The 11,993-nt window shown below is 40.0% G+C and overlaps 1 protein-coding gene across 2 annotated transcripts; it reads right to left on the reverse strand.

Moving 5' to 3' along the window:
• Window positions 1–7,340: 7,340 nt before the first annotated feature.
• Window positions 7,341–11,602, reverse strand: LOC146610842 (ubiquitin-conjugating enzyme E2 variant 1-like). 2 transcript variants are annotated; one of them, XM_085344179.1, is made up of 4 exons: window positions 11,556–11,602; window positions 10,423–10,571; window positions 9,343–9,468; window positions 7,341–7,933 (listed from the first exon to the last, which is right to left on the reverse strand). In XM_085344179.1, exons 1-4 carry the CDS (start codon window positions 11,575–11,577, stop codon window positions 7,787–7,789), a joined length of 444 nt encoding a protein of 147 aa, XP_085200305.1. In that variant the 5' UTR covers window positions 11,578–11,602; the 3' UTR covers window positions 7,341–7,786. The 2 variants fall into 2 exon arrangements, with proteins under 2 accessions (XP_085200305.1, XP_085200306.1); XM_085344180.1 differs by having other exon boundaries at window positions 10,369–10,571; window positions 11,556–11,578.
• Between the last annotated feature and the right edge of the window lie 391 nt (window positions 11,603–11,993).

The following is an 11,993-nucleotide window of genomic DNA, read 5'->3' on the forward strand; positions in this document are numbered from 1 at the left end:
TTCTGGAAAAGTAGCCACTTCATTGTGTCTATTTGGTATTAAAACATCATGGTCCTCCTGTAAAACAGAGCCAAAATACCTTGTTCTGGTAAACTGAGCTTAACTCACTAATGCTACAGTCACATTAGGGAAAACTGGACTGGAGTCCTGACTGGAGTCTGCAGCATGACCAAACTTTTTATGACTATATAAAATGAGCGTACACACTCAACCTCCAGGTCACCGGTTTTGTTGTTGAAACTGATTGCACTCAGTTGCTGACAGCAGAAAACATTCAATGCAATCACTAATTTTTCCTATTTACAAAAAGGCTGCTTTCCATTTTCACACTACGTGACTGAGCCGTAACACATCACAGTGTCACTAAATCAAATCTGTATTTATTTAGTGACACTATGCAACTGTTTCAGATACTGTCACATGGATCCAGTTTTCATTATAATCAGTAGGTTTTTAATGTTTACAGTGGAAGGGTGGCAGATTAAAATTTATTGTAACCAACTGAGAATCTGGACACATTTATTCATCTATTTTTAAGACATCAAAACTATTAAATAACACATTTCTTGCTGTCCAAACAAAGCAAGAAATATAAATTAAACTGGTGATATTTTTTTAAACATCCAAAATTTTTGATGTTTGCACAATAACTTCAGCTAAATGAAAAGCAATAACAGAAAGTAGTATTGCTAAGGGAAAAACTTGAATCATGTTTGCATTATCTCTGCATTAATTTATTTAAATGTATTAATTTATGGGATTTTTTTTTTTTTTTTTGCCCTCAATACTTAAGAGCAAATTTGTGTTTACTCTGTTTTTATTAATCTGCAGCTGTTTATTTTAAACATGATGATTTTTTGCATGTTTAGTGGTCATCAAATGAGGTTAGAGAGTGAGTATGCAAACATTAGCTGTATAATATACAACTGATCGTGTTGTGCCTGTCAGAGGGTCCAGTTGGATATCTTTACAAAGTGCCAAACTGCAGTAGCTGCTTATTCCTTTTTTAAAAATAAAATGCACTTCTGTTCCTGGTCATGGAGAGATTACAACACAAACAGTAAATGCTGTTTGTGTTGCTTAGCTGCAAGCAGTGCCTGTAGACTCGCTGAAACACATGGTTAAAGTCTTTCTTCAGACATCTCAGGCTGCTCTTCTTGTAAATGTAACACCCACATTTGAAATAAGCGGGCATTCAGAGGGGTGGACAATTTCATATAAAGGCTATCATGCTGGCTTTACTAGCTCAGGCCACTGATGTCACAGAGGTCTGCATGTGGTCCAGGAAATAAAGTGTAGAGCTGAAGATGGCACTACAGATCAGTAGCATCATTCATTTCAAAGTTACATTAATGTCAAGACTAAATTTTATAATAATAAATGACATAATTGTCATGGTTTTTTTTAATTATTTATTAAAAGATAATGTTTTTGAAATATCATTACAGTCTCTCTAATAGTAGAGCTTCCTGATGGAGTAACGGGGAAAAGATGCTGGGATTAACAACGCTAGTAGGAGTCATCCCTTGCTGAACAAGCATGAATATTTATAAAATTAAATTTATTCAGTTGAATCAACCAAAATATATCAATATACTGTGCTGCTGATGGACTGTCTTATTTGGTAAACAGTATCTTTTTGGGAAGTGCTGACATTTCAGCTGGATTGATACAATGATGATAATATTAGCAGTAAGAATAATACTATTCATAATAGAGCACTGTGTTAATTTGCTATGTATAAAGCAAAGTAAAAGATGTAACTAGCTTTACATTTTGTAAGAAAATACAGGATAAAAAGGGTTTAAAAATGATAAAATAACATACAAATCAATCAAGAAAATAAGGCTATAAATAAGGCAACAGAGTCTGTGATAGAAAAGATAAAAAAAGGCATCCTGAGGCTGGTTTTTACAGAAACCTGAAATCAACCATAAACATGGGCAGGACCCTTAAAAGCAGTTAATAAGCATTTGAATTACACACAGGAGGAACTGTGGCCAGGGGCTAAGAGATGACTGATGTGATGACGTGTGCTGGCTCTGTCAAAACTTGTACTGACATACTTATGTTTCACTTCCTGTTAGTGCAAAACAATCAAGTAGGTTGTTTTATAACCGGCTCAGACCTGTTTGGATGCCTGAGAGCACCACCAACACTGACTCATTTGACTTCTCATTACAGAAGAGGATTTCATTAATAATAGCCTAATGATGATGATGTTTCCCTGTGTTTTCCCAGTGTCTCCATGAAACAGCACAAACAGTGTTCCACAACGAGTTCTCATCAAACAAAATTAGGCTTTTAGTTTGCATAGTCTGCCCAGACAAACAGGTGCTTGTTTTTTCTCCTTCTCCTTTCTCACAGCTCATGTGTGTCAGTTCTGCTTTCTGTTTTAATTTTACTCGACACTTAAATCTTTTTAGATCTACTTTTGCTATTTTCATCCCATCTTTAAAACCACAACAGGTTCTCATGCGTGTGGAGTTTTACAGTTTTTGGTAAGCCTAAAAACAGACTGAAGTATCTGTGACTACAGAAAAGCACTCCTCTTGTATCAGCAGCATTTATTTCTATCAGACTTTTCAAAATAAATGCTTTTCAAAGGGCAGTTTTTTTTAACATCACAGGAATCACAAAACTGTATGATACATGCCGTAGCAGATATTAATAAATATAGAGCTTAGTATTTTGGCATTGCCTGATAGTTTTTAAAACCTATAATACTGACTATATATTCACCAGCCACTTGATTAGGTACACCTTTCTCATTATGGGTTGGACCCCCTTTTGCCTGCATAACTGCCTTAATCCTTCGTGGCACAGATTCATCAAGGTCCTGGAAACAATCATCAGACATTTTGGTCCATATTGACTTGAGAGCGTCACACAGCTGCTGCACATTTGTCAGCTGCGCATCTATGACGCAAATCTCCTGTTCCACTACCTCCCAGAGGTGCTCTATTGGACTGACATCTGGTGACTGTGGAGGCTATTTGAGAACAGTAAACTGAATGTTAGGTTAAAGAAACCAGTTTGGCATCATTGGAGATTTTTGAAATGATGTGTTATCCTGCTAGAAGCAGAAGATGGTCACACTGCAGTTATAAAGGGACGAACGTGCTCAGCCGCAGCCTGTGGGGTTTAAATGATGCTCACTTGGTACTAAGGGGCCAAAAGTGGTACAAGAAAATATTCCCGACACTATTACACCAGCAGCCTGAACTGTTGATATAACATCTATGTCCAGTTTAGGGCAGTCTGTGCAAATTGTAGCTTCATTTTATGTTCTTAACTGGCAGGAGTGACACTCGTCTTCAACGTGCGAGTTCAGGGATTTTCTTCTGCACAGCCCAGTTGGTTATTTGAGTTACTGTTTCCTCCTTATCAGCTCAAAGCAGTTTGGCCACTTAAACAAGGTATTTTCTTAAGAGAACTGTAGAAACTGTAGCTCACTGGATATTTTCTTATTTTCAGAACATCCCATTTAATCTGTGGAGATGGTTGTGTGTGAAAATCCCAGTAGTTTCTGAACAGTTTTTTTAATACTCGGATCAGCCCTTCTGACACCAACAAACATTCTGATGTTTTGTGTGAACTTCACCAGGTCACACACATGACCCACATGCTTAAAAGCATTGAGTACTATGTGGTAGATGTATAAAAGGCCAAAAATGTATTTAATATCATACAAAGCTTTTTTTTTTTTTTGTCCCTTTTTGCCTTTTTCAAGCGTGTTTATTTAGTATTTATTTATTTATTGTCATTGTCAAGAACAATGAAATTGCGTTTGGGGCTTCCATACAACCCAAAAAAAAAGAAGAAAATAATAAATACCCCTTAAAACCCAAGTGTACATATTTAACCCAGTGTGACTCCAATGCAATAAGACAATCCTTAGCAATAATGTTCGTAGAAATTCAGACAAAGACCTGAGAAACATGACAAAATACAACAATGCAACCCATTCAATATTATTGTACTGTGAGATATGATATCAGATATGATAGTTATCTATTTAAGAAAGAGGGGGGGGGGGCAGGAGGGGGAAGAGAATAAAGATATGATGCACCAATGCAGACCAGTTCATTGCTATTAAGAAGTTGGATATGGTTATTGTCCGTGAGAGGGGGGCAGAGAGTTCAGGAGCCTCACAGCCTGTGGATACAGGCTGTTGGCCAGTCTGGATGTTCTGGCCTGTATAGACCTGTACCTTCTCCCTGAGGGCAGCAGATGGAAAAGGTGGCGCGCAGGGTGATGTTGGTCCCGCAGGATACTGTGCACCCTCCTCAGACAGCGAGTGGGGAAGATATTACTGATCTCTGGCAGACTTGTTCCAATAATTCTGCCAGCTTCCTTCACCACCCGCTGGAGTGCTTGCTGATCGGCCTTGGTGCAGCTGGGGAACCACACTAGAAATCCATACGTCAGAACGCTGCTGATGGCACAGTTGTAGAAGTTCAACATCAGAGATCTGGGAATGTGTGCGCTCCGCAGTCTCCTCAGGTAGTAGAGGCGCTGTTGGGCCTTCCGTACAACTGAGGTGATATGGTTGCCCCAGGACAGGTCCTCGGTCACAGTTACCCCCAAGAATTTAAAACTGCTCACCCTCTCCACCGCCTCACTGCCAATGAAGAGAGGCAGATGGTTGTTATGACCCCTCTTCCGGAAATCTACAATGATCTCCTTGGTCTTTTTGGTGTTTAAGACCAAGTTATTGTCGTGGCACCATGACTCTAGTTGTTGCACCTCTGTCCTATAGTTTGTCTCATCATTGTTGGATATAAGTCCGAGCACTGTAGTGTCATCTGCAAACTTAACAATGAGATTGGACGCGCAGGAGGAAATACAGTCATGGGTGAAGAGAGTGTATAGCAGAGGGCTCAGAACACACCCCTGAGGGGCACCGGTGTTGACCACAAGGGTGGAAGAGGTGTTCTTACCCACTCTGACACTCTGTCTACGGTTAGTGAGGAAGTCCACAATCCAGTTGCACAGAGAGGAGTTAAGTCCCAGTTGGTGGAGTTTGGGACGGAGTTTGTATGGCCGGATGGTATTAAAAGCCGAGCTGTAGTCTACAAAGAGGAGCCGTGCATAGGTGTTCCTGTGTTCCAAGTGCTTCAGTAATGTGTGCAGCACTGTGGCGATCGCATCCTCGGTTGACCGGTTCTCCCTGTATGCAAACTGGTGCGAGTCCAGGGATGGTGGAAAAGCAGCTCTGATGTGTTTAATGACCAGTTTATCACTTGTAACTAATGCAGAAAGCACACTCTGTAGAAGTAGAGTCAGGTTTTACTTAACTCTAAGACGTGCTAAAATATTCTAAGCTGAGAACAAAAAAAACTCTTGTAAGTTTAACAAAGTGAGAGAACAATGGTGTTTTCGAGGAAGTTATCATTTCCAGTCACACATCTTTAAAGGTGTTAGTGGCTTGATTTTTTTTAGCCTGTAACCAGGCTACAGTCTGTTGTTGTAGAGTCAGCTCAGCCTTTATGCAAACTGACAGCCAGACCACATTTTGGAAATGTTAGAGAAACAAATTTTATGTACTTTGAATCATTTCTCTGGGAATAAATTCTCAGTGGACAGAATCTGTAGCAAATGACGTCAATCCATCCTGGAGCTCAGCAGCTGTGGGGAGCTGTGGTGGCTTTCTGCTTTTTGTTTGTTTGTTTTATTCATTTTGATTATTTTTGGCTTATAGCTCCAGTTAACCAAACACAACCAACATCAGCAGATGGCATGGTACCCCAAATCATCACAGGCTGCAGAAACTTCACACTGGACTTCAAGCACCTCGGATCCTGTAACTCTGCACTCTCCCTCCAGACTTTAGGACCTGATTTTATAAATCAGAAGCATCTGTCCAGTTCATTTTTCTCCGTAGTCCAGGCGAGATGCTTCTGCCATTGTCCCTGGTTCTGGAGTAGTTTTAGATTAGAAATGCGACAGATGTAGTTTCTTTCCTGAAGACATCTGTGCATGGTGGTTCTTGGGGGACATACAGAGCCTCAGTTTATTTCTTGTGAAGCTCCTTCTTGAACTCTTCTCGAGCCTGCAGTCATCAGTCTTTTCCCCAGTCAACTTTCCCTTAATATGCTTTAATACACTATTTTACAAACAGCCGGCCTTTTCAGCAGTGACCTTCGGTGGCTTAAGGGTGTCAATGGTCATCATCCAGACATCTGTCAAATCAGCATAGTCACTCATCATAGTGGTTTCATGTACTAGTCTGCAGTATTTATACTGTATAAATAATAATTTATTCAAACTACTCATTTACTGGATTTCTAATTTTCATGAGCGACAAGCTATGATCAAAATTAAGATAAAAAAGGTTTGACCTATTGCACATGAAATTGCAAAAAAATAACTTATTATAATATTTAGTCATTTTTGAGAGGCACTAGTACACTGTATTTGAACAGGGACTGAAGCTTTCTACACTGAGTGTCTTGCTTAGTAAGGCCCTTTAGGATTAGCCAAAATTAGAACAAATGGTCCGTTTGGACAACCCCATTTATTTAATCTTGATTAATTAAATTGAACATTTTTGGTTGACAGCGCATTTTATTATTCAGGTTTCTAATTATTTCAATTACCATAAAGGTGCCAAAACAACATGAGATGTTACTTCATGCTTATCAAGGTATATTAAATATAATTGCAATGCAAGACTTGTGTATCTGTGTAAATATGGCCTGAGGGGGGAAATTTCCTGTTAAATGAATTACATGTCTACATATCTTCTACCACAACTGCTAAGGTGATTAAAGAACATTTAAACAGCATTGTCACTCTTCCTGTAAACTTGCATGACTTCATACTCACATGCCCCGCCCTGTATAGTTAGATCGAGCATCACAACCATGTGACAAGCATGAATTTGGATTTATGAAAGAGAAAGAGCAAGACACATTCACATTAGATAGTTGCTCTTTTTTATACAGGCTCAAAAGAGGTAGCTTGTTTCCTTTATATTTTTAGAGCATGGTTTAACTGCAGACCTACAGTACATATGCTTAAGATCAGGTATAGTAGCATGAATATGCATTGCTCACTTTGGACCTTTCTTAGACAGAATTTCTTTTAACAGTCATGTGCACCCACTTATTGAGATCCAGTCAATTCTTTATAAGCTCGTGTGAACACGGGCTTAATAAAATATCTCATCATGAAAAAATAAATAAATAAAAATAAAAATTTAATGTGTTTTGGATAAGAGGTTTCAGACGTACACCCTGATGGAGAACTATCCTCGAAGAACCCATGCATCGATGTGAAGATATGTATACAAAAAAAGTCAACACACAACGAGATACACTCAATATTATTTATGTTATTGTACAATCTGCATTTTTAAACAAATAATATTAATAAAAAAAAAGATTAGTAAGATGTACAGTATTCGAATGATCGTATCTGGTGTGGACTGACTCGAGTCCACCCAGAGCTCCAGTGATAGGAGAGGACAGAGGGCTGGAATGACTTATGACGGCTTAATAAGTGGTGTGTGTGTGTGTGTGTGTGTGTGTGTGTGTGTGTGTGTGTGTGTGTGTGTGTGTGTGTGTGTGTGTGTGTGTGTGTGTGTACAGCAGTGTCTGTGTGTACGTCTGCATGTATCTGCTTGTATTCATAAGTTTTCTGTTGTGTGTGCATTCAGCCAAGGTGTTGATAGGAGGTGGAATGTCACATGGCGGGGGATGGGATAAAGGGATGAAAGCAAAACAGAGAGAGGAACAAGTGGGAAACAAAAAGAAAACATGGAGTCAAAAGTAGCAGGGGCTCAGTTGGTGTAGATCTGCCCTTCAGGTGGCTGAGGAAGCTTCATGTTTTCCTTGCAGGTCATGAGCCGTCGAAGCTCCAGCAGCACCATCCGGATACTGTAGGAGTTCTGCCACTTGGCCAGCGCAGACACTGCATGCATGTCAACCTGCAGGGTGGAGATGGATGCAGTTAGACATTGTAATTATCCCCCATCTTGGATTTACCTTTTTAAAGCACCAAAATGTTTTTAAAAATTATTTATTTTTTAATAACTGTATTTCATTGTTCAGATCCATTATACCGGTATTCATATTTATTTTAATAGAAACTGATTTACTGCTGCTTTAACCTGCAATGTGTTTAAGTCACGCTTCACACATTAACCTTGGGCATACAATTAGAGAAAAAAAAAAGCAGAGCAACAGATGAATGAGCACTGACACGCTTGACCAAGTGAAATGAGTGCAACCACCCACAAAGAAGCGAGGAAGTCATGTTATTTACGTGCAAAAAAGGGGACCTTTGTATCTATTCCATTTCCAAATAGACTAGTGTCGCTTCGCATGATCCATAGCTCACAGCGATCCTTAATGAATTACCTTGGTACAGCATCTCAGTTTATCCACAGACTGAAACAAGCAATTTTATCCTTTGCCCCCAGCGTTTTGCCACGTAAAATAAAAGGTTTGAGTAGCAGGTGGGTGTTTAAAGGTAGAGCAGTGTGCCTGAGATGACCATATTAGACAATTAATCTCTTATAATATTATATTGCATTAAAAGTAAAAAAATAAAATAAAAATAAAAAAGTCTGAAAGTATAATGTGTGTATAATGTGTGTGTATGTGTTAGTCCCCATAGGGAAATAGTTCCTCTACATTTAACCCATTCACCCAGTGAAGCAGTGGGCAGCCACCAATGCAGCGCCCGGGGAGCAGTGTGTAGGGACGGTACCTTGCTCAGGGGTACCTCAGGGTAGCCGTTCAGTGGAGTTGAACCCCCGACCTTCTGATCATGGGGTCACCACTCTACCTACTGCCCCTAAGTGGGTTTTTAAATAAGAATGAAGGCTGAACTGGCCCTCGTCTTTCTTCCTAACTTGCATGGTGCTCATGTAAGTTAGGAAAAAAGATCCCACATATTACCAATTTTTTGAGATCTTTAAAAAAAAAAAAAAAAAAAAAAACTCTTGGAAAATCCTAAAACATCTGAATAAAGATCGAGATGTACATTATGTAAATCATCTATTATCGTCTTTTTCCATGGAACCAATGGCCGTCTTCTAAACAAGATGATATGAACTCATAACCAGACAACTGCAGAGCTGGACCTTTTGGGACTTTTAAGGAGTAAATAAAATCTTATATTGATATTTCAGCCAATATTCAACCAGTAAGTGAGAGTATTAAACAATAAGATGATACGAAACATATATCCTGACATATCAGTGATAGGCCAGTTTAAGCTAGTTGATCAGTTGTTTATCTGACTCCACAGAGCAGATATGATGCTCCTTCCACAGAGTGCATCCAAAATGAGCCAATCAAGCTTAAGAATAATGATAAATAATTCACATACCACACCGTTGGAGGTGTGCACGCCATTCAAGTTTATCTTTGTCACAAATCTGACAAAAGGTGGTGATTCTGGGTATCCTGGCCCGCATTCAACCTTCAGATTGTACATCCTGTTTTCATAGCTTGTCTGTTGATCAAAGGAAGTTAGGGAGAGGTGAGAAGACAGCACACCGAACTTTGAACAACAAAAAAAAAAAAAAAAAAAAAAAAAGTACACAATGTTCACTGTGTGCAACAACATCATGTGAAAACTAAGGCAGGAAATACCCTTGTAGGGTTTTTTTTCTCCTGACTCACAAAGGCCCTGGGGAGAGTTTAAAGAGTCTGCGGTACCTTGTTTTTACACAAATCTGTGCCTTTTGCTTTAATCTAATCAACAAAATGTCTGCTATAATTAACATAACTGCTAATTTTATTACAATTTTTGGCTCTGGCCAAAACATTTGGTGGCATGCCAGAATTTTTTTATGCTCCCTGCATACAGGCTGTAACTGTGACAGCACTGCTGCAGTTTTACCCAGTCACACAGTAAATGAATACACTGTAGATGAAGACAAACTGGCTGACCCAGCTGCAATCTAACATACGGTAATGTCCATGGTCCTGTGAAAGAGGTCCTCAAAGGACTGTAGTCAATAATTTAAAAACAGCATTTTCAATAACAGTCTCGTATAGGTCATTTCAACTTTACAGCTTAGCACTGAGCAGTGCTAAGTATTTATAAATACCTATAAATAAAAATTAACTAAAAAGATACTGGGACATCTGTCAGCAGTCAAAAACAACATTATGCTGCAAACTTATGCGATATTTGGTCTTTAGTCAGGAGTTTAATTGTGCTTCTGCTTCACATTTATTCTGTTTTAATTCAAAAACATTCATTCGAAGCACTGCAAAGTAGTGTTAGTGCCTCGATGTTTTCCTCTTCTTCACATGGACGACCTGATTTGCTCCCCAACATCATGCCATGCACAAATCAAACCTGACACCTTTGGTTTAAGTAACTTAATCTTTTGGCTTGGTCAACACTCCCCTGCTCCTGCAAAGTCCTCATCCAGGTGTTAAAAATGGCACCACTAACCCTTGGGGGGCCAAGGATCACCCCTCTCCATCGTGTTAAGGTCATGTCCTCATCATCCTCCAAGCCCCAGCTCACCGTTCCATCTCCCACACCTTTCTGACCTTCCTCCAGCTCTTCCAGGAGCCGGAAATTGCGAGGAACTTTAACGCCTGTTTGTGGGCAAACACACAGCCATTCAGTCATGCAAACTTCCAGAGCCACAGGTAGATTTACGAAGCTAAATAAAACTGCCAGCAGTGTGCCAGACAAAATGACTTGCAGTTATGAAGTTATGACTCAATAAGACAGAAAAAATAAGGGACGCCTCAGCTGCGCAGCCTACGTGAGCCTTTTGATAAGAGCAGGTGTTATTTTCACGTCCTGTGAGACTTGAGCATCTGGCTCCGGCGGTGCCGCATCACTTGGCCTCCGCAGTGAGATACGACGAGGCTGCACCCTTAACAGAGCCATCCAAACAAACCCAGTCACACTGCCAGCTGCTGCAGCATTTCAGCTCACCGGCGTCTCCAGAGAAGCTCAGTGAAGCTCAGCGCAGGTCATGTTTCCCTCATGAGCTCTCGGAAAACGTACAGTCACTGTTTACGTTTAACAGCCGGGCAGGAAGACCGTCTTACTGCGGGATTCACCCGCATTTCTTGATGACATTTAAGTAACGCTACACACCCGGTTTGCAACACATCGCGCCTGTAAATAATCTGATGTCGCAAACAGGCTGTCATTTTCCGGTGGGGTGGCGGTGCTGTGGTTTGACAACAGGATGCTGTAATTTAAGCAGCATCCTAAATCAAACTATTAAATTAAAATGTATAAATGAATACACAAATGCATAAGCAAGTTGCAATGCCTCATATTTGCTGATGGCTGGCGAGTAACGGCTCCACGCCCATAAAACAGCACTGAAGTGAGACCTGCTGTCCTTTTATCTAACTTAAGATAGCTTAGCTGCTAGCATCGCTTCCTATTCATTCTCCTCAGCTTTGTTTTAGCTTCTATGTAATAACACAACATAGCACAGCGCCTCAATGCGGAATCCATCTAATCATAAAACCTAACAGGTACGCGGTAAAAATTCACTGACAACACTGTTCAAAAATAGCTTTTCGCAGTGATTAAATACGTCTCAACCGTTTTACCTGATCCGGCGGCGACCGCCATCTTGTCGCTACACAGCGGGAGCGAGCACGCACTTTTACCATTGTAGCCAGCGGTGCGTGCGCGAGCAAGAAGACAGCAGCGGCGCTTCCTTTGTTGCTCTAAGCAAACTGATTAGCTATGTGGCTGCATAAAACGGAACTGTTATAATAATAATAATCATTATTACTATTGTTGTTGTTGTCGTCAGAGTAGCACATTAACTTAGAGATAATCTAACCTGGCATACTTTCCAAGGCAGGTCACTATATTAAACGATTTAATTCTGTCAGAGCATCAAAAAAAAACTGTGCTTATTTTAATAGTCATTTCATTAAATAGAGATATTATTAACTGCCCTTTTGCTCCAGGGGTTTTTTAATCCACCAGTTCCAAAGGCAAGAGTGTTTGTCCAGAATTCTGCCTTTATGGTATATCTT

Source organism: Diplotaxodon limnothrissa, linkage group LG20 (assembly GCF_057381915.1).
Source record: "Diplotaxodon limnothrissa isolate DT_005_m linkage group LG20, D_limnothrissa_male_GT1.1, whole genome shotgun sequence".
Taxonomy (NCBI): Eukaryota; Metazoa; Chordata; class Actinopteri; order Cichliformes; family Cichlidae; genus Diplotaxodon; species Diplotaxodon limnothrissa.

What these genes read in the sequence shown, in the direction of transcription:
- LOC146610842 (XM_085344180.1), bottom strand. Translation starts at nt 11,577, where the DNA reads ATGGCGGTCGCCGCCGGATCAG. An exon ending in GGCGGTCGCCGCCGGATCAG is followed by an intron (nt 10,572 to 11,555) that starts GTAAAACGGTTG and finishes GCCCACAAACAG; the next exon opens with GCGTTAAAGTTCCTCGCAAT. An exon ending in TGCACACCTCCAACGGTGTG is followed by an intron (nt 7,934 to 9,342) that starts GTATGTGAATTA and finishes TCCACCCTGCAG; the next exon opens with GTTGACATGCATGCAGTGTC.